Here is a 22,608-nt window from a genome sequence, read left to right on the forward strand (position 1 = left end):
CTCTGGACGGGCCATGAAACAGTCCCGTCTGACATATCCTGGACATTTTGACGGTGGCTGTGGCTACGCTTTCTTTCAATGCAGCAGACCCAAACCCATATCTGGATACCACTGTCTTGTCGACCCATAATTTTAACGTAGTTATCCATGGGTCGGGCCCCTGTTGATACGCAGCCTTTGGCTATTTCTCACGACATATTTCATAGAAAAGGCCAGAGCTCCAAGCACCATTACACTGTTAAATAGACTTTGCCGTGAGTCAATTTTTTTTAAAGCTTTTAAGCAATGAAGGGGGATGTTTGCCGGTTACCAACCTTGGCTCATTTCCGAAAACTGTAAATCTCTGTGGCATCACAGGATATTACGGTTTAAGGAAATAACAGCGTTCTTGTGTCGAACGTATTTTAACAGCAAACCTTCTACACCGATTAGACGATAAAAAAGAGGGCTAATATCATTAACATTATGGCAAGGAACAAGTGCTCATAATCTGATGTCAGGAGCAAAATAGTTAAATTAGTCACAGCCCAGGAAGGCCCCAACAGCACAGATATTCACCATTTTAAGAGGGTTGTAATGGAATTTGATGTCCAGGTGTGGAGCTGGTGATTGTGTATTTAGTCTAATGCTGCAGCTAATTCCGCCAGTATCCCTAACAACTGGATTCCCTTTTAGTCGATCCTCTCCCTTCCAAGAAGTAGAGGCTCTTTTTCTGAGTCACTGCACCCTGGCCTAATTCCAGCTGTAGCTAGAGCAACCACAGAAAAATCACTTTCTCTTCAACTGATCATCTGACCTGTTCCGCAGATCATCTACTTACGCAGTTGATCGGGAGCTATGCCGAGGAGCTAGTTTCAGGCTCTGTCACAATTACTGCAACTTTTGACATTTTTCAACTCTTGGGTGTACCTGAATCCCATCCAAAGGACTGAATTAAATTTAACAGATGAGAAGCCTCTTCTCCTTCTTATGAAACCCTTTTCCCTGAGAGTCCTATTCCTCCCAGCTTACTCCGGTTTTCCCATCCTAGAGCCACCTCCCACCGCCTCTTCCCCATGCCTCCTGGAACCACAGTGTTTTACTCTGCCTGAACACAGAAGTCATATTGCCAATCTTTGTGCCCCACTTCCACTTTTTTTTTGCCTTCTCCAGAACTAAAGCACATGGTGTTTAAATTGTGCCTCAAAGAAACTTAAAGTCCTTCTCTCCAAGTCTACTCCCCTCTCCCAACTCAAAAAGGATCACTTCTGGGAAGGCAGAGGAAGTGGGAGGAAAGTTGAGAGACAGCTGGGGGTGAAAGACAGCTTGCTATTTCAACACAAACACTTGCCACCAGGAAGTTGTAAAGCGCAATACGCCAAAGAACAAGTGGAAAGACACTAGGAACAAATGAGCCAACCAAATGGCTCTTTATTACAAAAGCTCCGAAGCCCCGACCCCATCTCTACTTCAGCAAGTTTTCATACACCAAAGCTGGAAACACTGAAGAACATTAAACCATCAGTAAAATACAACATCTTCTGCAACAAGTACTTTCTGCTTGGCTTCCATATACTTCCTACAATGGTTTCATAAGCAAGAGCTAATGGCAGCCACAGACTTGCCACACACTTTTTCTCAATTCTGAATGGCACAAGTTGGTGAATAGTACCAGAAAGACGGATCCTCCTGAGATCTTAGGGTGAGCTTGCAGGTGTCTGCAATGGGCCGAATTTATTTGCATTAACCACAATTTCAGTGTAGCGACATCTCTCAACTGTTCAATACCCATTCTACGAAGCGGAGAACAACTGCTGTCTCTAGACGGAGCTGTCAAAAAATGTCTTTGCCATGGCATGGGCCACTTTCAGCACCTTCTTCTCCTTTGCATCGGTCCCCATGTTGCTCTGAGCCAATTTAACCCAGTACTGTTCAGTCCTAGGCAGATAGTCTGTGAATTTCTCCTCAGGTTCAACTGAAGGGTGTTGCTCCTCTTCTGGGAGTCAGGAGGGGAGGAAAAGTGAGAGGAGGAGAAGGGGGAGGAACAGCAGGAAAGAGAGAAAAGGAGAATGTGTGTGAGTGAATTCAGAAGCTGCAAAGGCAATCCCATGAGGTGAAAAGCTCAAGGTCACTCTCTTGTAATTTTGCTACTATATATAACAATTAAAGCCAACCAACTGCAAAATTTAATAGCCTTTCTGTAACGAAAGGACAAACTAGGATTCAAGCTGTCACTTCCATTTTTTGTTCACAGTTCACACACTGCAATGTTAGGCCTAAAGTCCAAGAACACAGGCTCATAGAACAGCCTTTGAACCAGGTAAGTTTCCCGTACTACCAATTTGGTTAATATATCTTCACTTTCATCTACAATTTTCCCAAGAAACTCTCCTCTTTCTTCAGGGAATCGACAGACCTCAACCCTAACTTCAGACACCTGGCTGGTGTTTCTTCCACTAACCCCAAGTATCAACGGGATCATTGTGAACACAAAATTGTCTTTGATTCTACTGCACAAATACCTTCATCTTCTTCGCTCTCTTCTTCTGTGTCCTCGTCCTCATCCCCTCCTTCTGCACCTTCTCCATCATCTCCATCTTCAGAGTCGGATTCCTCGAGCCACTCTTGGGTTTCTGTAATGGCAAAATAAACTCACATGGTTTTTAAATTAGGTCTCAGGAATGCCACAGGAGAATTATAACATGTTACCTAGTGCTTTCCTCTGAGAATTCAATGCTCTACTCTACTGTTGAACTGTTTATTATGGAAACAGATGGCTTGAAGTATACCTCTTTCACTCCCTGATCATCCTTGAGAATCAGATGCAAGATGGGGCAAGATATACAATGAGTTTTTCCCCACTGTGAACATTAAATAGATTGGAGCAAAGAATTCCATACGGGCAAAAGAAAATATAGATAAAGCAAAAACTCACAGCATGATATAATGTTCAAATGACTGCCACCAAGGAAGATGTTAAGAGATGTGAGAAGCAGTGACTCAAGGCTTTCAGGTGTAACTCATCTCCCCTATCATTAGACCACCCAAACAAGCTTCATTCAGGAATTGGTTTACTGTTGGAGAGCTGCCATAGGAAGGAGTCAAGAAAGAAAACAAAGCATCCCCCCAACTCAAAAGTAGCACAGTCTTAAAATGCATTATTTTCTAATCTTTAACTTCGGGAGTCATATGGACTTGTTCAAAAGATGTTGCTACTGTATTTTTTTCTGAAGAGAAAGGAAGAGGGGGGAGAAGGGGAGGGATGGAGGGAGGGGGAGAGAGGTGGGGGAGGAAGCGGGAGAGAAGGGGGGAGAGAGAGGGAGGGAGACAGAGAGAGCGAGAGAGAGAGCACACACGTGCAGGGACAGAATGTACTGATTGTACCAAAGGGATGCAACTGTAATTCAGTCCTCCCTAAGGCACAATCTAGGAAAAAGTATTTGATGTAAAGAATAAACATGCTTCTGCTCCTTGGGGTAATTTCAATAAAAACTAAGAATTATCACTGCTGAAACTTTTCAGAATGCCAAACCCTGAATCTCCTACAAGTTCAAACGCTAACAATGTGAAATCGGAGGTAATGGGCCTGACTAGGCAAAATTTCTAGGGTGCTTTGAGTTTCTTTCAAAAAAGGACAAAGTAGCCGAGTATGAATATCTCCATACATCTACCTTCCTTCAACCAGCTAATGGAACATTCTAGATGTCCAAGTCCACCAATGTCCTGATAATCGATGCCATCTTGTCACCAGTGGGCATCCCTCAGACCCAAGGGAGGAGGTGGGAGGGGGGGCGAAGGGATGCTGTGGCAGAATCAGAGCAAAGAGGAGTGAAAATGGTGAGGACCCGATAAGTCAGAGAACTGAAATGGACCACCCTGATCACTTTTATTTCTTGCCCATTCCCCAGTGCCATGAGTAATACTTTCTAACCCTTCCAGTATGGTGAACCTGCTGCCCGGGCCCCACCCACACAACTGTTGCTAAGCTGCTAGTTTTAAATCCTCAACAAATAAAAATCTGGTTTACAATTTTCCCAGATGTGGCCTTCTCCTTTATTTTCATAAGTGGAGTCAGAAAGCAGGTCTAGTCAAACAACGAGATTATAGAAGATAAGATAATTAGAATTTATTTTCCAAGTCTTCCAGACTTCCCAAACTGTCATGATTTAGACACTTGGTATGGTGCTTGGCATATATTAAGGGCTTAATTGCATGCATTTTCCCACTCTTCAAAAATCATTGGCAATTCCTCTCTACAGGAAGAAATTACTGACCATTATCTTAAGACACTCCATCAGCTTTCTGCCCCCTAGTTCTTCTCCTACTACAGCCCAGCTAGCACACTCAGCTCCTCTCAAGCCAACGTACTCACCGTGCCTCACTCTCATCTCTCTCAGCAATCTCTTGCTCAGAGCTTCCCTTCTGCCCTTAACTCCCTTCCCACTTCACATCTTCCAGCCCACTACTTCCCCCCTGGCCCATCTTCCAGACCCTTCTGAAATTACATCTACTCCAGCAGGACTCTCCCCAATAAATCTCAACTCCCCACTGTCACTTCGGCACTTCCAAGTCACCTACGTACTTGAATATTCACACCCGGCCTCAATCCCCAGTAGAATTTATGAACCTATCTTTGGACTTAATTGTTTCCACCTACTAGTAATATATTTTAATGCCTGCCTCCCTAACTAAACTGTACGTGACTGGAAGGCATGGACCACTTCCTATCAAGCGCTTAGTACAGTGCTCTGCACACAGTAAGCGCTCAATAAATACGATTGAATCGATCTCTACCAATTACTTATTTTAGTGCCCTGCAAAGGATGAGCACTCAATAACTACTACTGACAGAACACTGGGTTGAGCAGACCGCTGGACTGACTGACCCAGATGGGATTTCAATCAATCAATCGTATTTATTGAGTGCTTACTGTGTGCAGAGCACTATACTAAGGGCTAGGGAGCATGCAATATGAAGTTGGTAGACGTGTTCCCTGGCCACAACGAGTTTACAGTCTAGAGGAGGAGACTGACACTTTCAAATACACTTTTTCCTCAGTTTTCCCTTGTAATTTAATTCTGTAATATTTCAGCCAAACAGTCTTTGGGATCCACCTTTTAAGCAATATTAAAGTATTCTCAAAATTTGGATTTTTTTTAGATGCTGACCATTTCTAACAACTCCCGCCAAGCAGGGATCTTTTTTTTCTTAATCTGGTTACATATCCTGGGCATAATCATCCATTCTACAGCAATGGATATGGATCATCTGTCAAAGCCCAGCTCCGCTACTTACCTGCTGTGTGATCATGGGCACGTTACAACTTCTCTGTGCCTCGGTTCCCTCATCTGCAAAATGGGAGTTTACTACCTGTTCTCCCTCCTACTTACTCTGTGAGCCATATGTGGGATCTGATTATCCTGTACCTACCCCAATACTTAGTGCAGTGCCTGGCATACAAGCAAGCACTTCAAAAATAGAACAATTATTAGTCTCTCATCAATCTGTTTCTTCTCTATTCTCCAGTCACAGTATATCAAAATTACTGACCTGACCCTAGAAAAGCCTACTCTAGAAATAATACGGCAATGGAAAGAACCGGTGAGACTGAGGTATTATTTTAGATGGTGATTGAAAGATTAAAGGAAGAGTTTCAGATCAAACAATGAACAAAGCCACATAGTTCAAAATTAGAGGTGGAGAAAGATTTCTAGAGAGATTAACCTTTGCCAAGTTTAGTTCTTCTGTGAATAAAAACAGCAGCCTTCTGACAATCTAAAGAATCAGGCCCCAACTAAAATCTGCTCTGCAATGACTCACCAATCAGCAGCACCCTAAATAGACCACCACTAAAAGATCTGTCGGCTCAAACAAGATTTATCCAGGGTGAAAAAATAGTCTCAAGATATAACTAGCCACAGCTGCCGAAAACCCAGGGGCAGAGTGACTGAATTTTTAAATCATCCCTTTCCCATATATGAACATCATCTCATCAGGCTTAAGTCTCGGACTAACTGGACGGAATTTCAGAGAAACAAAATTCAAAGCTGGAATGAACCTGGCTGACTGAATGAAGTGGTCAACACGGGGAAAGAAAGGAAATCTGACCCTGTACCCCTGAGCCTGATCTCTGAACAATGGATTGCCCTGGTTGTCCAAGAGAGCAACCGCCACACTGCTCGCTTCCCAAAGCATCTTGTCGTCTCTCAGAGACAGCATATTGGCTGCTCGGACCATTGGTCTGACCCTGTAAATGGTGCTTCTTGTGCACAAGTAAGACAACAGAGAAACTCTGGCCCCGGCTTACTTGGATCCATCTCCACCAACACTTTCCATTCTTCCAGTTTGTGAAGATCAATGCAGTAGAAATCACTGAGTGTGAACTGGCGGTCTCCGGCTTCAAACATGCCCCCGTACACATAAAGTAGGCCATGTTTCACGGCCAGCATAGCATTAGAGCGGGGACAGGGTTCCATGACAGGGCCGCAGGCCTCCCCTCCAGCTTCATCTTCAGATTCAGATCTCTCTGCTTCCATCCCAGGGGTTGAGATGACTTGTTTAATAGTCATGACTGTTCCATCCTCTGCAATCACCTCTTTGATCACTTCCAAAGGTTCCTGGGGATTGGGCCCGGCACCCTCCTCCTGTTCAAGTCCCTCAGGTTCCGGATGTTTGCCCCTCCTGCGTTTTCTCTTTTCCGATTTAGGTCCCTAGTGATATGACAAAAAGAAGCCAAAGAACACACAAGCCAGTGAACTCCAATGACACAGAACAGGGAACGGCCTTCTCGAGTTACAAAATTTTTTTTACAGCAACTGATGGCCTAAATCAATTCTGAGCGGCACACGCTTTCACATGCTATTGGTCTCTATATTGGCTGTTATTTTTTGAAGGCAAAAACATAAATGAAACTTGGGGGCTCAGGAGTGTTGGTGCTTTTACTATAGCAACTGAAAGCATAGCGCCTGTAAAAAAAGAGGAATTAACCCTCTAGTCTCCCCTGTGCCTTCACTATTTTGTGACCCAGGCAGGAGAAAATAACCCACCACTTAATGTAATCAAAATACAATTAGGAAGTGGTAAATTATAGTGCACTGCTGAGTAACACTTGGTGCCTTTGGAGGACTAAGGAGGCCTGCCAAGAATTTCGAGGCAGATCAGTCTGCTCTCAAAGAGGGAAAGTTTCTTGGGTAACAACCGGATACCTCATAGGGCAAACTCAATAGAAGGCTGCAGTCATACCTATTTTTTCCCCTTTGTTCTATGCCAAGCTAATGGAAGCAAGAAGAAACCAACACTGCTTCCAAAAGCTTTATGTACTAAACTTTTTCTTTATAAAGATTCTACTTTCTCTTTTTCATTTCACAAATGTTCACAGAGTAGCTGAAGCTTCTTAGCCACTTTACGTAACAAGTTTGCTGCTCTCTGGCCTGAGGTTGCTTATTCCTCTTCCTAGGCCTTCATTCATTCATTCGATCGCATTTACTCTGTGCAGAGCACCGTACTAAGGCGCTTGGAAAGTACTATTCGGCAACAAAAAGAGACAATCCCTACCCAATGGGCTCTTAACTTGGGAGTCTGAATGGAATCTTTACCTCTTAAAAACGTTCAATTTTTAAGGCTGCGATTTGGGAGCAATCGACATCTTACTAGCTTTTAGGTCTGTGAACTTGGAAAGCCTCCTCTACTAGGTGTGAGTACCTCACTTCATTCCCTCTGCCATCTACTGTGGCTCACCAGATAGTCAAAGCAGAGAGGTGTGGAAATAGATACGAAGTGCACACTTAATATCAATTAGTGGCACTGTAAACACAGGCTCAGAAATCAAGTCTGTAAGAAGGGGAAGGCCAGATGGGGAAGATGTGTGCCGTCAGCTGAATCGCCCCATCCCTAACCACTGATGGAGGTCCAGTCGATGAGCCTCTCATCTTGAAAGAAGATAAGAAGCAGCATGGCCCAGTCAAAAGGACCTGGGTTCTAATCCCGACTCTTCTGCCTGCTTGCTCTGTGACCCTGGGCAAGTCACTTAACTTCTCTGGGCCCCAGTTACCCAATCTGTAAAATGGGGATTAAGACCGTGAGTCAGACGTGGGACTGTGTCCAACCCGGTTAGGTTGTATCCACCCCAGTGCTTAGTAAATGCCTGGCACATAATAAGCACTGTACAAGTCCCATAAAAAATAATAAAGAGGAATTGTTTAAAAAGCAAACATCAGATTCAAAAGATTCTCAGCAAGAATTATGTGCGAGAGAGATGAAGAGGGAGAAAGGGGAGAGAAAAAGAGGGAGAGCGAAAGAGTGAGTGTGAGTGTGTGTGTGTGCGCACGTGTGTGAGAGATGTAGCACGATTGCTGTTTCCTTGTGTGCAGAGGAATTAAGCAAGGAAGGGAATACAATCAGAGCTGAGACCCCTCAGGCCTCCTGATCCCAGCAGGTTGGGAAGCAACATGGAAGCAGATGGAGAGTTCTACAGTATAAGCAGGTACTTAGAAATAGGCTGCAGGTGTTCGAGGTAAGATGAACAAAACCATGATGTCAGCACTACTTGAATAGAGAGCCCAGCTGCTCCTTAAGTCCCAGCAGGGAAGGGAGACAAGGTAGAGATGGCCAGTGGCAGGGAGCCAAAGGAGAGAAGGTTCCAGGAATGGAGAGGTGGTCAAGGCAAGGGACAATAACAGACACTGAGTAACTAAGAAGGAGTGAGACTGGGAAAGAAACAGAGCACAATAGAAATGGACCCAAGACTATAAAAAGGACAAAAAAGATTCCTCCTGCCAACTGCCACTACCACTATGGCAACTATCCCCTGGACCAAAATACATGAGGAAGGGAGTCCATTCTCCAATGGTTTCTCCTCCTTTCCTTCTCCCATGGAGTCCTGTCCAAAGGATGAACCCAAGAGAAAACCCAATAAGTCCCTTTTACCAAGGGGGTGGGGTGGTAAGACAAGGGTAAGTACAAGTACTGATTAGGAAAAAAAGGCCAAAGGGCAAAAGGAAGTGCAGGAGGACAGGGGAAGAGAATGGGAGATGGGATTGCACCCACTGTTCTTCAAGATCTTCAGAGGACAAAAGATGAAAATAGCAGGAAAATGGGGAAATGCAATGGCAGACAAGAGGGGAGAACGAGTAGGGGAAATGAAAGGAGTCATAAAGATGGAACAAAAAGGACTGAGAATTGGGCAGAAATGACCAGAGGCAAGATGGGAAGAGGGAAAGAGAGAGAAAGGAAAAAAGACATAGACTAATAAAACCACTGAACTGTTGAGGGACCTAGCAGAAGAGCCAGGGAGCAGCATGGCCTACTGGAAAAAGAACAGGCTTTGGAGTCAGAAGACCTGGGTTCTAATCCCAGTTCTGCCACTAGACTGCTGTGTGACCTTGAGCAAGTCACTTCACTTCTCTGTGCCTCAGTTACCTCATCCATGAAAGGGGGACTAAGCCTGGGAGCCCCACTGGGGCTATGGACTATGTCCAACCTGTTTAGCTTGTATCTACCCCTGCACTTATTACAGTGCCTGGAACTTAGTAAGGACTTAAAGGAGGAGTAACAGGGGAGGTGACAAGAGTGACCAGGAGAAAATTACAGGAAGAGGGGAAAGGAAAAGGGAAGAAGAAAAAAAACATTGATTTATCCAGAAGACTGGATAGTCCTACTAATTCATGGCAATACCTACTCCTGGAAAAAAAAAATCCCAGCATCAACTGCTATTTCAGATTTTTCTCCACCTGGTGTACCCAAGTCTACAGCTAATATTTTTTTTCTATTATTCTAAAACAGACATTTGTGAACTTGTAGTCATCCCAATTACGATGGCTTAATTCATCCACCTGAGGGACAGAATACCTTTAGCTGCCCTGCAAACCAGCGATTCTTGACTGTGTCGTACAAGTATAGGTCATTGAAGAAATCACCCTCGATGCTTTCCTCCTCTTCTTCATCACACACACCCCCAAACAGGAGGGTCCGATTATTGGGGGCCATGGCCACAGAGAAGCCAGACCTCGGAGTGGGCTTCACTCCAGAAGGGTTAATTCGAGTCCATGTCCATTTACCTGGTAACAGAGAGAAAACAGGTAAATTCAGAGGGATGAGAGACGGCTGAAAACCAGGCCCATGAAAAGATAGGGGAAAGTACAGAACTCTAGTCTAGGTTTGGAAGTGGTCACTTGCCTATTCAGCTGTGGCAAGTACATTTTATGGCAGGCAAGTAAAAATATATTACCAGTAGTCCACGAAGAATGGCAGGTTGGTAAAAATGTGTGAAGAAAAGTACACTTTTTTCTATGTATTTACAAAGGTACCGGGAAGTTTTAGTAATCCCTCAGCTACAGAGGGATATCTGTATACCTCCCATTGACGTATTTGGTTGCTTTATCATTATTTAAAGAAGCTGTTAAAATACAAATATTAAATCATGTCCATTTGCCAGTTTAATCATGCAGCTGAGGTATATATTACATTTTGCCCTTGCTCCCTTTACGGAGTAATTATGCATTCAACTATAAATTACATACTTTTACCATAACATGAAAGACAATGTCAAAACACAGTTTTAAAGAATGACAGAAGAAGAGAGTCAGTCCAGCAAGGAGGTGAAATACAGTGATGGTCAAGCATTCATCGCAAATCTAGAAAAAGGACAAAAGTAAATGATATAGACATAAGTCCTTTGGTTATCTAAGCCTAATATTATATTCAAAGGCTTACTACATAATGATAAATCCCACAACACAATCTCCTCCACTCTTCCTGATATACAAAGACAATTTCGGGAAATAGAGGGGTTTCTTTTCCTGCTCCTAGAATAACATTTTAATCTGGGATTCTAAAATTTTTTTTAAAAAATGGAGTTACCCAGATTTCTATTAAGTAACTCTTTCAATACTTCTACTTCCCTCGGGGTTCTTGATATTCATCCCACCCTCAGCACTTATTGACATATCTGTAATTAGTGTCTGTCTCCCCCTCTAGACTGTAAACTCTTTGTTGGCAGGGAATGCATTTACCAATTCTGTTGCACTGAATTCTCCCAAGCACTTAATACAGTGTTCTGCATATAGGACACCAATAAACACCATTGTTGAATTGATTCTCTCTTCTTCATTGGCTTGAAGTCTATTTGAGAGACTCTTTCCACATGAACTTCCTTTCACTTGGTTCATATAAAATAACATGTTCTTCCCTCCCCAAATCTCTAGTCTTTCTAAACTTTCTGTTTATAGTCACTCACTTTCAACTCATCCCAAATCCTATCTTGTTCAAATGAAAAGAACCCATGAGCTCTAATTATCCCACCCGGAATCAAATTATAGAAGCATTAAAAAAACCTAACCTTTTAACATTCATCTCTGATGTAGCTCTCTGGACACTATCTCCAAGCCTGTGAATCTACCCATTCCTGGAATTTCTGGCCTTCTAGGCACAGTGAAAACCACAAATTTAGAAGGGAAGGAGGGATGGGCAGTCAAGTCCCAATTAATGGAAAGCCTGAATTGTAATACTTCAATGCACCTTTGTCAGAGAATTTTGGATGTCTCCTTTATGCTCAGTTGAAATTTAGCTATTTATTGCAGTGTTCTCTTTCATTTGCTTGCTTTTAAATCTGTCTTATGTAGCTGGAAATTCAAATCAATCCATCAACAGTATTTACTGAGCACCTCTCTGCTAAGCACTGTGCTTATTAAATGCTGTGGAGTGTACAAGAAAGTTGGAAGACATGATAACTAGCCTCACGGAGTTTTCAATTGAGTGAGGGAGTCAGGCACTAAGCCAAGTAGGTGATTACCCTTCTGGCTCCTCCCTCAACTGATTCTCGCATGCCTCTATATATCTCCTGCAGTTTCAGTTCAGCTGAGATTTGGAAACCCCTGGGTCTGTCAAACACTTCCATTTTTAGATCAAAATCTACCTTCTTCTAGCAGCACTGAAGGGCAAAAGAAGACATGACATAAATTCTGCATTTGTGGAGTCCAAATTAATGTGATTTTACTATAGGTCTCAGTCCTCATTCTGATGCTTGAATCTGAACTATTTAAAACATTAAGTTGTGGAGCTACTGTATGGCTTTAAGAAAACCAAAATTATTCTTTTAAATACTGAGTGTATAATTAGGTTACACACACACACACCAACAAAAAGCCTATCATCATCTGTTCACTGAAAATTTCTAGGTTTGCTTACTGGCTTTGATCCCATCTTCCTCCAGGTACCTACAATTTCTCTACTATTTTACTACTAAATTAAATTACATTTTAAAAATCACATCTTTTGTCACTGCCATCAAAACAGTGTCAGCACTTTCACTGGGTAGAATGCTACAGCTGAGCATTTTGGGGTGGATCCACTGTTCACGGTGCTACTTTGAGAAAACTGACCATTCAGCACTTATTTCCTTAGCATCGAAAAGGAACTCCTTATCAAGTGGCTTTCCACTAAGCCACGTTGCTTCGACTACAACCCTGAACAGCTCTCCCCTTCCTAACTGACTCGCTAACCTTCTACTACAGAGCAGCCCACACTTTGCTCCTCTAATACCAACCTACTGACGGTACCTAAATCTCATCTGTCTTGCCGCCAAACCCTTGCTCATATCCTCCCGATGACCTGAAACTCCCTCCGGCTTCATATCCAACGGACCACCACTCTACCACCTTCAAACTGGAAATAAGACATGGCACCTGTCCCTCGGGGGCCATTTAGCTGGGGGGCCCCTAGACTTTTTCCTTCTGGGCAAGATCCCAAGTGAACTTGTTTCAACAGGTCCCAGCATCTTTGGAAGGAGTTGAGGGACGGGATGGAGGGAGGAAGGATCAGGCCATGTGGAAAAATAATAATAATAATACTATTGCTATTACTGTTGTGGTATTTAAGCATTCATTCATTCAATCATACTTATTGAGTGCTTACTGTGTACAAAGTGCTTGGGAAAAGATAATACAATAACAGACACGTTCCCTGCCCACAGTGAGCTCATACTCTAGAGGGGGGCCATAGACATTAATATACATTAAAGAACAAAAGAATAAATTACAGAAATATACATATACGCGGTGGGGATGGAAGGGAGGATGAATTAATTAAGGGAGCAGGTCAGGGTGATACAGAAGGGAGTGGGAGAAAAGGAGAGGAGGGCTTAGTCAGGGAAGGCTTCTTGGAGGAGATGTGCCTTCAATAAGGCTTTCTAGTGGAGGAGAGCAATTATCTCTCTAATATGAAGAGGAAGGGTGCTCCAGGCCAGAGGCAGGGTGTGGGTGACAGGTCGGCAGCGACACAGACGAATGTGCTTCCAGCGTTGAGTACACTGCCTCCAGTGCTTAGTACAGTGCCTGACATAGTATGCGCTTAACAAATACCATCATTACTGTCATCAAGGTACATAGCACTTACTATGTGTCAAGCTCTGGGGTAGATAAAGATAATCAGGTCCCTCATGGAGCTCACAGCCAAGTCAGGGAAGGGAAGGTAGATCAGGTATTGAATCCCCATTTTGCAGAGGAGAGATCTGAGGCATAGAAAAGTTGACTGACTTGCCCAAGGGCACACAGCCAGACAAGTAGAGGAGCCGGAATTAGAACCCAGGTCCTCTGACTCCCAGGCCTGTCCTCTAGCCACTAGGCCATACTGCTCCTCAAACAGCAAACCCTAGCCCCATTTCTGCCTTACTGAGCAACCCAGCTCTATATACTTATGGGACTGATGCTAAAAATGAGGGGCAAATCTCAGCTGCTGAAACACTGGCCACTTTATTGTGATAACCCACGGGTGAGAAGAAAGACCTTCCCGGCATTACACCTGGGCCCAGAGGGACACAGGGTTAGGACAGTCTGCCTGTAACATTTCTGGTCACTTTGGAAGTCGGGCGCCCAGTTTCAAACACTCGGGTACCTAGGGTCCATGACAATTTAAAGCCAGGACAGGGACTCCTCAAAGGGCTCCTCGGTAGTGCACGGTGAGATTGCTCTGGTAGTTCTGCCACCATCCCATTTTTCTTAAATTTGGTATTTCAAGCATCCAGGGTCCAGTTAGCCAGCCCCAAACCCTAGGGGCTCAGCTGCTGAGGCACTCAGTGCCAAATGCCCTCCCTCCCTTCATATGTGCAAGTTCTACCCACAGAGACTACACAGGAATTTCCTTTAGTTACAAACGCAAAACCAGTCCACTTAAAGGTTTCATCAGCAAAGGTAGTGATACAACTCAATCTTACCAATTCAGGAATAACCGCCTACCTCTGATTTGGTACTAGATCCTAACTTAACTGAGAATTATCTTGGCTTAGTGGAAAGAGCACGGGCCTGGGGGTAAGGGGATCCCAGCTCTGCCAAATGCTTGCTTAGTACAAGCGCTTAGTACAGTGCTCTGCACAAGTAAGCGCTCAATAAATACGATTGATTGATTGATTGCTGTATAACCTTGGGAAACTCACCTAACTTCTCTGTGTCTCAGTTCTCCCGTTTTCTCTTCTACTTCCTATTTAAGACCGTGAGCCCCATGCGGGACAGGGACGGTGTCCAACCTATTTCACATGTATCTACCCCAGGCTTAGAACAGTGTTTGACACTATTAAGCGCTTAACAAATACCATTTTAAAAAAAATTCCCAATCTTATCATCCCACTACAATATTGTTTCATTTCTGTGGGGATGCCATCCAGGGATTCTTTCTTGGTGGTTCACCCTGCTGATTCTCAGCCATCCTTAACAAACACCAGCTTCATGCTGCTTTCCCTATCAAGAGTCTGGGAGGGTGGCAGGGAAATAATTCTTCCTATGGCTCTGAGGATTTTCCTCGCTTTCTAGCCTCCACATCCAATTCTTCCCGTACTGGCTCTGCTACTGCTCATGTCACCAGGTATGTGCTCATCCCATGCAAAAGAACTTTCCCTCTGTGAAGGGTCCTGAGGAATGAGCCGATTCCCTATTCTAGAAACCTCTGGGCCTTTCTCCTTCCTCTTTGTGAGAGGATGACTAGCCTGCTGGACTGCCACATTCCCTAACAAGAGATAGGAAAGCATTACATAATATCATAAGATGAGCAGTTAATCATGGCGTTCCATCTTATTTTAAAATGTGCATCAGATACGCAAAGAAAAAGAAGGAAAAAAAGCCCAACTTAAGGTTGGTCCCAGAACAGTAGTCCATCTGGTTTGTTTAGCATTAAAACAAATTCTTCAAGATGGCTATTTCCAGGAGTGCTAACTTGGGGATGGTGTTACTGGGCTGCTTCCCAAATCAGCTGTAAATCTCGAGTGGGAAGCCTCGTAGCAGTTGTGAGGAACTCTTACCAGGAAATCAATATTAAGGGCCCAATGCCTCTAAGCTGTGTGTGCTAGTGGAAAGATCATGGGCCTGAGAGTTGGAGGACCTGGGTTCTAATCTCAGCTCCGCCACTTGTCTGCTGTGTGACCTTGTGCAAGTCATTTCACTTCTCTGGGCCTCAGTTACCTCAGCTGTGAGCCCCATATGGGATGTGGACTGTGTCAAATCTGATTATCTTGTACCCAGCTCAGTGTTTGGTTCAGTACCTGGTACATAGTAAGCCCATAAGTACCATTTAAAAAATATTCCTCGGTGCAGGATGATTTGGGGGGTGAGGGTCTATGGATGCCTGCTAACCACTCCACTCCCCCCTAATCTGAACTGCAGTTGGATTATAAAAAGCCTCAGCTACTAGGTTCCTACTGCAAAGTCCTAACAAACTTATCAGGAGATGTTACTGAGAGGCAGTGTGGCCTAGTGCATAGGGAATGGTCCTGGGTTCTAATCCCAGCTCCGCCACTTTTCTGCTGGGTTACCTTGGGCAAGTCACCTGACTTCTCTGTGCCTCAGTTCCCTCATCTGCAAAATGGAGGGTCACACACTCTGCACACAATAAGCGCTTAATAAATACGATTGAATGAATGAATACCTGTTCTCCCTCCCTAAGGCTGTTACCCCCACATAAGACCTTTCTAGCCTGTAAACTCATTGTGGGCAGGGATTGTACCTACCAACTCTGTTGTATTATACTCTCCCAAGCGCTTAGTACAGTGCTCTGCACACAGAAAGCATTCAATACTGATCGACAGGACCTGATTATCTTCTATCACCCCAGTGTTTAGTACTGTGTTTGGTCATAGTAAGTACTTAAATCCCATTATTATTACTATGACTTCTAAGGGGGAAAAGGCTCCAGTGACGACATCTTGATAAAATAACTCCTACTTCCTAATGGAAAGGACTTTCATTTTCTTTCATTCTGTGGGATTAAAGGCGCTGGCTTTCTCTAACAACGTACTAAAGTCCCAAGACAATCTGTGCCCCACTTGGCCTTTTTTTTTTTTTTTTTTTTGGATATGATACCTCCTTCCGTGTTCTCCGGTTTCAGCAGGAACATGTCTGTATGCAGAGTGCCTCTGTCAACATCCTTCTTAACTCTCTGCAAAATAAGAGGAGGGATTGACGAGAACTAGCAGAGTAAGCTTAAACATGTCATCTACGCATATGATACTTTACTCTGTAAAATCTCAGCCCTTTTAAGTGATCATTCTGTCTCAGGTATGCTACCCTCAGAAGCAGCAGGAGGCAGCTGTCACAACTGGCTTTTGGATGTTTCAGCATTTGCGGCCTAGTTCTCAGCTAACCGTAGATAAATGAGCTGCCCTCTGCCAATCCATTTCTTTCCAGACAAACCCTAAACTAATGTTGATCATTGGATCAGAAACAGTGTGGCCTACTGGAAGGAGCACAGGCCCAGGAGTCAGAGGACCTGGATTCTAATCCTGGCGCCACCACTTATCTGCTGTGTGGCCTTGGGCAAGCTACTTAACTTCTCTGTGTCTCAGTTTCTTCACCTGTAAAATGAGGATTAAGACTGTGAGCCCTCATGTGGGATAGGAGCTGAGTCCAACCTGATTATCTTGAATCTACCCTAGATCTTAGTACAGTGCCTGGCATGTAATAAGTGCTTAATAATAATGATGACGATGGTGTTTGTTAAGCGCTTACTATGTGCCAAGCACTGTTCGAAGTGCTGCCAAATACCATAATTATCATTAGACCAGTTCTGCCAGAATGCATGTTTCATTACATGCTTTGGACAGAAAGTGATAGGAGAATTAAAGAATGCGCTTCTGACAGTGTGAGTCTGGATAGGGCACGGTGTCAGACACAGTATGGTGGGAGCTTTTCTTAACAAGGGCTTCTGCAAGAACACAACACCTGCACTCAATTATTTTGCCCCCTCCTACTTCACCTCGCTGCTCTCCTGCTACAACCCAGCCCACACACTGCACTCCTCTAATGCCAACCTATTCGATGACCTTCCTCTCGTCTATCTCGTCACCGAACTCTCGCCCACATCCTGGAATGCCCTCCCTCTTCATATCCAACAGACAAATACTCTCTCCACCTTCAAAGCCTTATTGAAGGCACATCTCCTCCAAGAAGCCTTCTTGGATTAAGCCCTCGTGTCCCCTTCTCCCATTCCCTTCTGCATCACCCTTGCATTTGGACTTGCTCTCTTCAATTACGCCTCCCTCAGCCTCACAACAGTTGTGTACATCTCTCTAATTTATATTAATATCTGTCTCCTCCTCTAGACTGTAAGCTCAATGTGTCTACCAACTCTGTTACATTATTTTGTACTCTCCCAAGTGCTTAGTACATTGCTCTGCAGTATACAGTATACGCTCAACAAATACGACTGATTGAATGCATTCCAGAACTGGGGGTGTATGTCTTTTGCACTCTCAACTTTGATCTCATTACCATCAAGTTAACAAACTACAGTCAACGAGCCCAAGCTCCTGGGCTTCATTTTCTAGTAGATGGGAGAGGTAAGGGAGGGAAAAGGGCACATCTAATTACTAGGCTCATTTCTGAAATCCCCTTCTTCCACCTCTACCTCTTGTTGGAGAGTTCTGCTGTGCACACAGAAATTCTTGCTCTATTTAAAGGTGGCACCGTTCAGCACCACTGCAGGTGGCTTCTTAATACCATTACACATCCATCCTCCTAGTTCAGTTCCTGCTTATTCTTAATTCTCATCACCTTATAAATGGAGATATCCAGCCTACTGTGCAGAGAACACGAAATTAATGCCTCACACTGGAGTCATCCACTGCCCTTTAAAAAAAAAAAAAAAAAAATATATATATATATATATATATATATATATATATATATATATATATATTTCCATACATATATATCAGCTCATTCTCAGATGGCTGAAGCACTCCGGATCTTCCCGCCCAAGACCTAGAGTTACCCCAGTACTGTTGTGCTACCCCACTTTCTTTAAAGCCACAGCCAAACTGGGGGGAACCTCTTAAAAAACACAAGTGCTTAGTACAGAAGCAGCACGGGTGCAGTGGTACAGCACAGGCTGGGAGTCAGAAGGACAGAGGTTCTAATCCCGGCTCCGCCACTTGTCTGCCATGTGACCGTGGGCAAATCACTTCACTTCTCTGTGCCTCAGTTACCTCATTTGGAAAATGGGGATTGAGACAGTGAGCCCTACTTGGGACAGGAACTGTGTCCAACTTGACTGGCTTGTATCCACCCCAGAGCTTAGTACAGTGCCTGGCACACAGCGCTTAACAAATACCATTGTTATTATTATTATTATTACAGTACTTTGCACATAGTAAGCGCTAGATAAATACAATTGAATGAATGAATGACAATGTTGGGTCTTTCAAACTTCAGGACCTTCAGCGTGCTTTGGATTGCATTCCTTATTTCCATCTGCAAATGGGGAAGCAAAGGTAGACCTTTCCATGGGCCAAAACACTGGGCCCAATCTGTCCCGGTGCCTATTCAAACCTGGCACCGAGCTGTACCTGCATATGGTGGCGAGAACTCCACAAAACTACAAGGGAGTCCTGTGCCATGCTCATTACAGGGGGCCACTGCTGCCCTTGATCAGCTGTTTTATGGCTCCAGGAATCTCTGGACCAAATGCCATATGCCTCTGCATTTCCCAGGAACGGGCCCCCTTGCAGTCTGATGGCCCAAAGACTTAATCGATCAGTGGAATTTCCTAAGCACTGAACACCACACCCATAGGTCATCCTGAACAACCGCAGGCCCAGAGAGGTTACAAAGAGACAGCACCAACCAAAGCGTCAAATGGCAATATTCCACTTGGCTTTTGGCAAAGTCTCAACAGCCCAACTTCCGCATACACAGTTCCCTATATTTTAACGACTATAAACTTGAGTATCCCCATCTCTTTCAAACTGTTTTCTCTCCAGGACCACACTTACTGCAAGGTTTCCCAAACCCCAGTATACCTAGTCCTGTAGTAATGCTAGGACGGTGTGCTTGCAAAGCTTAGTTTTGAGAAAAAACTCACACCATGTATTAATCCGGTGACCAATCACCTCTTCAAAAGAATATGTGGCCATTTTTAAGTAATTGGGTCTGCAGAGTAAACTACTACTCCAGGTTTCAAAATCAAGAGCTGAAGTTCTGTTGGATTTGGGTGCTGGGCTCTGGTACAGTGCTTTGCACATAGTAAGCGTTCAACAAATAAGATTGAATGAATGAATGAAAAGAAAGCAAGGTGGGAACCCCTCTTTTTTTTTAATGGTATTTGTTAAGCGCTTTCTATGTGTCAACCACTGTTCTAAGTGCTGGGATAGATAAAAGTGAATTAGGTTGGACACAGTCCCTTTCCCACAGCGGACTCGCAGTCTAACCAGGAGGGAGAACATGAGAACAGAGGCCCAGAGAGGTTAAGTAACTTGCCCAAGGTCACATAGCAAGCACTTGGCAGAGCTGGGATTCAAACCCAAGTCCTCTGACTCCTAAGCCTGTGCTCTTTCCACGAGCCTCTTGCTGTGTCTCCAAATTCGACTTATATGGCAAGAGAGAGGGGAACACTTTGAACGTCTCCCGGCTGACCTAGACAGAGTTGACACCCACAGAGCACCAGCAAGGATCAACAGCAGGAATAAGCTGTGTCTCTTGAAAGGAGAAAGAGTGGTAACTGTGGCTGGCATCTATTCTGAACTTAAAACACCTCTCTAAACCAAACCCCAAGCCACAGCTGTAATTAGAAGAACTCTGCTTCCTATGGACTGTGGGGGCTCATCCTCATAAAGGCAGTAATTATTAACGTTCAGACAAAACCCTGCCCAGTTGCAAAGCTAAGAGGTGAGAAACCGATGTCACCTTCAAGGAATCTGCTTTCAAATACCACTTCGACTACCTTTTTCAAAGTAGATCATAAAATAATACAATATTCCCAAGAAAATACACCACCTGCTTCCTCTACCATTTAAAAAGTGCTTTTGCTGCTTTTTAGTACAAACGTGAGGGGCTGTTTCGTTTGAGTGCATCCATGTTGTGAGGTGAAACTGGGAGGAAGATCGATTTGCCCAGCTGTTTGCCACAGAGAACTAGACAACTTAGAGACAAGAAAACTATCTATGAGCATAAAGGTGCCGCCCAGGTGAAAATAGGTTTGAAGACATTGCTACGGATTTTTCATATTACCGATATCCGGCCCACTTAAGTGAATAAATTGGGCATAAGGTACATTACAACTATGCAGGCAGATAAATTCCAAATGAAATCCAGATATTGCTTGGTCATGTTTGGCATACAAGCAGCTGCTACTTTCATCCATTTGAAAACATCTCTCGGTTCTTACAAATTACAGAGCTCCCTACTTCAAGAGAATCATACTAAAGTACATTCTTTTTCTTAATCTGGTAATGTTATCAATCTCCCTCCAGAAACATATATAGCATCCTTGCTGACTAGTCTTTGTTTTCCTCAGGTTCACAGGATATCTTTACTCTTCTTCAATTTCCAACAGTAATTTTCTTGAAAGCATATCCAAGAAGCTCAGAATGGGGAAAAAAAAGGAGGGCGGGGGGAAATCATGTGATCTGTTCATCTCTGTAAACATCTCTCAGCAAGTGATAGCAAAACTGTATTTACTTTTAAGAGGAAAGTATGAAAAGACTCGGTTAAAATGCAGCACACTACCCCTCTGCATTCAAAACCTCGCCTTCACGTACTGCCCCAATGCGATTTCTAAGCAATTTTTACTGGTGAGGTGCAGGATATTAGTCTCTTGACATCTTCCAGCTGCATTCTGTGGTCTAGTCAGGCACACTCTGTGCTGGTTGCCTAGCAATAGTAAGCTCTCATTACTTTATTCAGCTAAGGATGCAGTTACTGCAGCTTCTTCAGAAGGGGGAAAAAGAGAGAATACAAGGATCCAGGAGAAAACTTCTGAAAACAAGACTGGTATGCTGCAAGCAAGTAGTCTAAATCACCTACCAGGAATGTTATGTCAAGCAAGCAGTTGGTATCCCACTGAACAAGCCCCTTGATTCTTGGGAGCCCGAGGAAGTCCTTGGAATAGCTCAGTTCCCAGGAATAGGGGCTGAAGAAGTAGGAGAATGGGTCTTTCCAACTGCATGGGAATCATGCCCCTGTTTGGATGTGGTCACTGTACAGTCTGACAGTCCTCAACGAGAGGGTTTTTCTTTCTCTTCAAAATACCCTAGTTCTCATAACTGAGGTGTTTAAAAATCTTTGCAGGATTCAAAACACGTTTTAAAGTTATCAAATTCCCCCTCAATACTCACACTGAGTAGAAGGCAGAGCCATTAAATAAATCACTACTTTGTGATTTGAGCCAATGAGTAAATGGCAGTGTGGCCGGTGAGTAAATGGCACCAGCAACAGTAGACCAGTAAAGGGCAGGGTTTTTTGTGGGGAGGATACGTTTAATGGCACTCGTCAGTGAGTCAATTATATTTATTAAGCACTTACTATGTGCCAGGTACTGTACTACAGTACTGGCGTAGATACAACTTAATCAGGTTGGACAGAGTCCCTGTTCCACATAGGGCTCACTGTCTCAATCCCCATTTTCCAGATGAGGTAACTGAGGCCCTCAGGAGTGAAGTGACTTGCCAAACGTCACACAGCAGATAAGTGGTGGAGCTGGGATTAGGACCCAGACCCTCTGCTCTATCCACTAGGCCACAGTGCTTTTCACCTTACCCACAAATAACAGTAACTTTCCAGTGCCAACACACCTAAGTCCTCTAAAGCTGCAGTTACTTCAATCTCATTCAGTAACCTGGATCTACAGAGATGCGCCTTGGTTCCCTCCTAAACTGCATCGTCCCCATTCCTCCATGATTTCCTTCTTCCTCCTCCTCCCCTCCCGCCAGAAGAACTCACCGCCAAGAGTCCACCAACAACCCAAATTACTACAGCCAGGGGAAAAGGAAGAGAATAATATCTCAGCCAACTTTCTGCAGTTTGAGTGAGTCTTCCTGTACCGAGGCACATCAGAGCCCACCCAGGGAAACAGCTCCATGAACAACGTGAACAACCTTTTTGGACAAAATGGACAGCCCTGGATAGTTCCCGGCCCATTTCTACTCCATGGTGGGCTGGGGAGGGGAGAGAAGAAGGGTGACGGTGAAAGTTGAGTTAGCACATTAGTTTTGGTTTTTTTTAATGGTATTTGTTAAGCGCTTACTATATCAATCAGGTGGCTTTCCACCACTTGCTGGCAGACCCACGCCCCCCTATTCTGTTTCTACTCCCTTCCTCCCTCAGCTCCACACCAAGTACACCCAAATGATCAGAATGGAAAGGCGGCACCCCTTT

The 22,608-nt window shown here is 44.0% G+C and overlaps 1 protein-coding gene across 2 annotated transcripts in view; it reads right to left on the bottom strand.

The window, feature by feature from the left end:
• Window positions 1-1,379: 1,379 nt before the first annotated feature.
• KLHDC4 (kelch domain containing 4) overlaps window positions 1,380-22,608 on the bottom strand; it is a 65,528-nt gene continuing 44,299 nt past the window's right edge. For both annotated transcript variants that reach the window (XM_038754797.1, XM_038754796.1), the window contains 5 exons: window positions 16,321-16,396; window positions 9,827-10,035; window positions 6,288-6,690; window positions 2,502-2,612; window positions 1,380-1,975 (listed from right to left, as the gene is read on the bottom strand). In XM_038754797.1, the coding sequence (XP_038610725.1) occupies window positions 1,800-1,975; window positions 2,502-2,612; window positions 6,288-6,690; window positions 9,827-10,035; window positions 16,321-16,396 (975 nt within the window). In that variant the 3' untranslated portion in view covers window positions 1,380-1,799. The remainder of the gene's footprint in view (window positions 1,976-2,501; window positions 2,613-6,287; window positions 6,691-9,826; window positions 10,036-16,320; window positions 16,397-22,608) is intronic.

This window comes from Tachyglossus aculeatus, chromosome 11 (genome assembly GCF_015852505.1).
Source record: "Tachyglossus aculeatus isolate mTacAcu1 chromosome 11, mTacAcu1.pri, whole genome shotgun sequence".
NCBI lineage: Eukaryota > Metazoa > Chordata > Mammalia > Monotremata > Tachyglossidae > Tachyglossus > Tachyglossus aculeatus.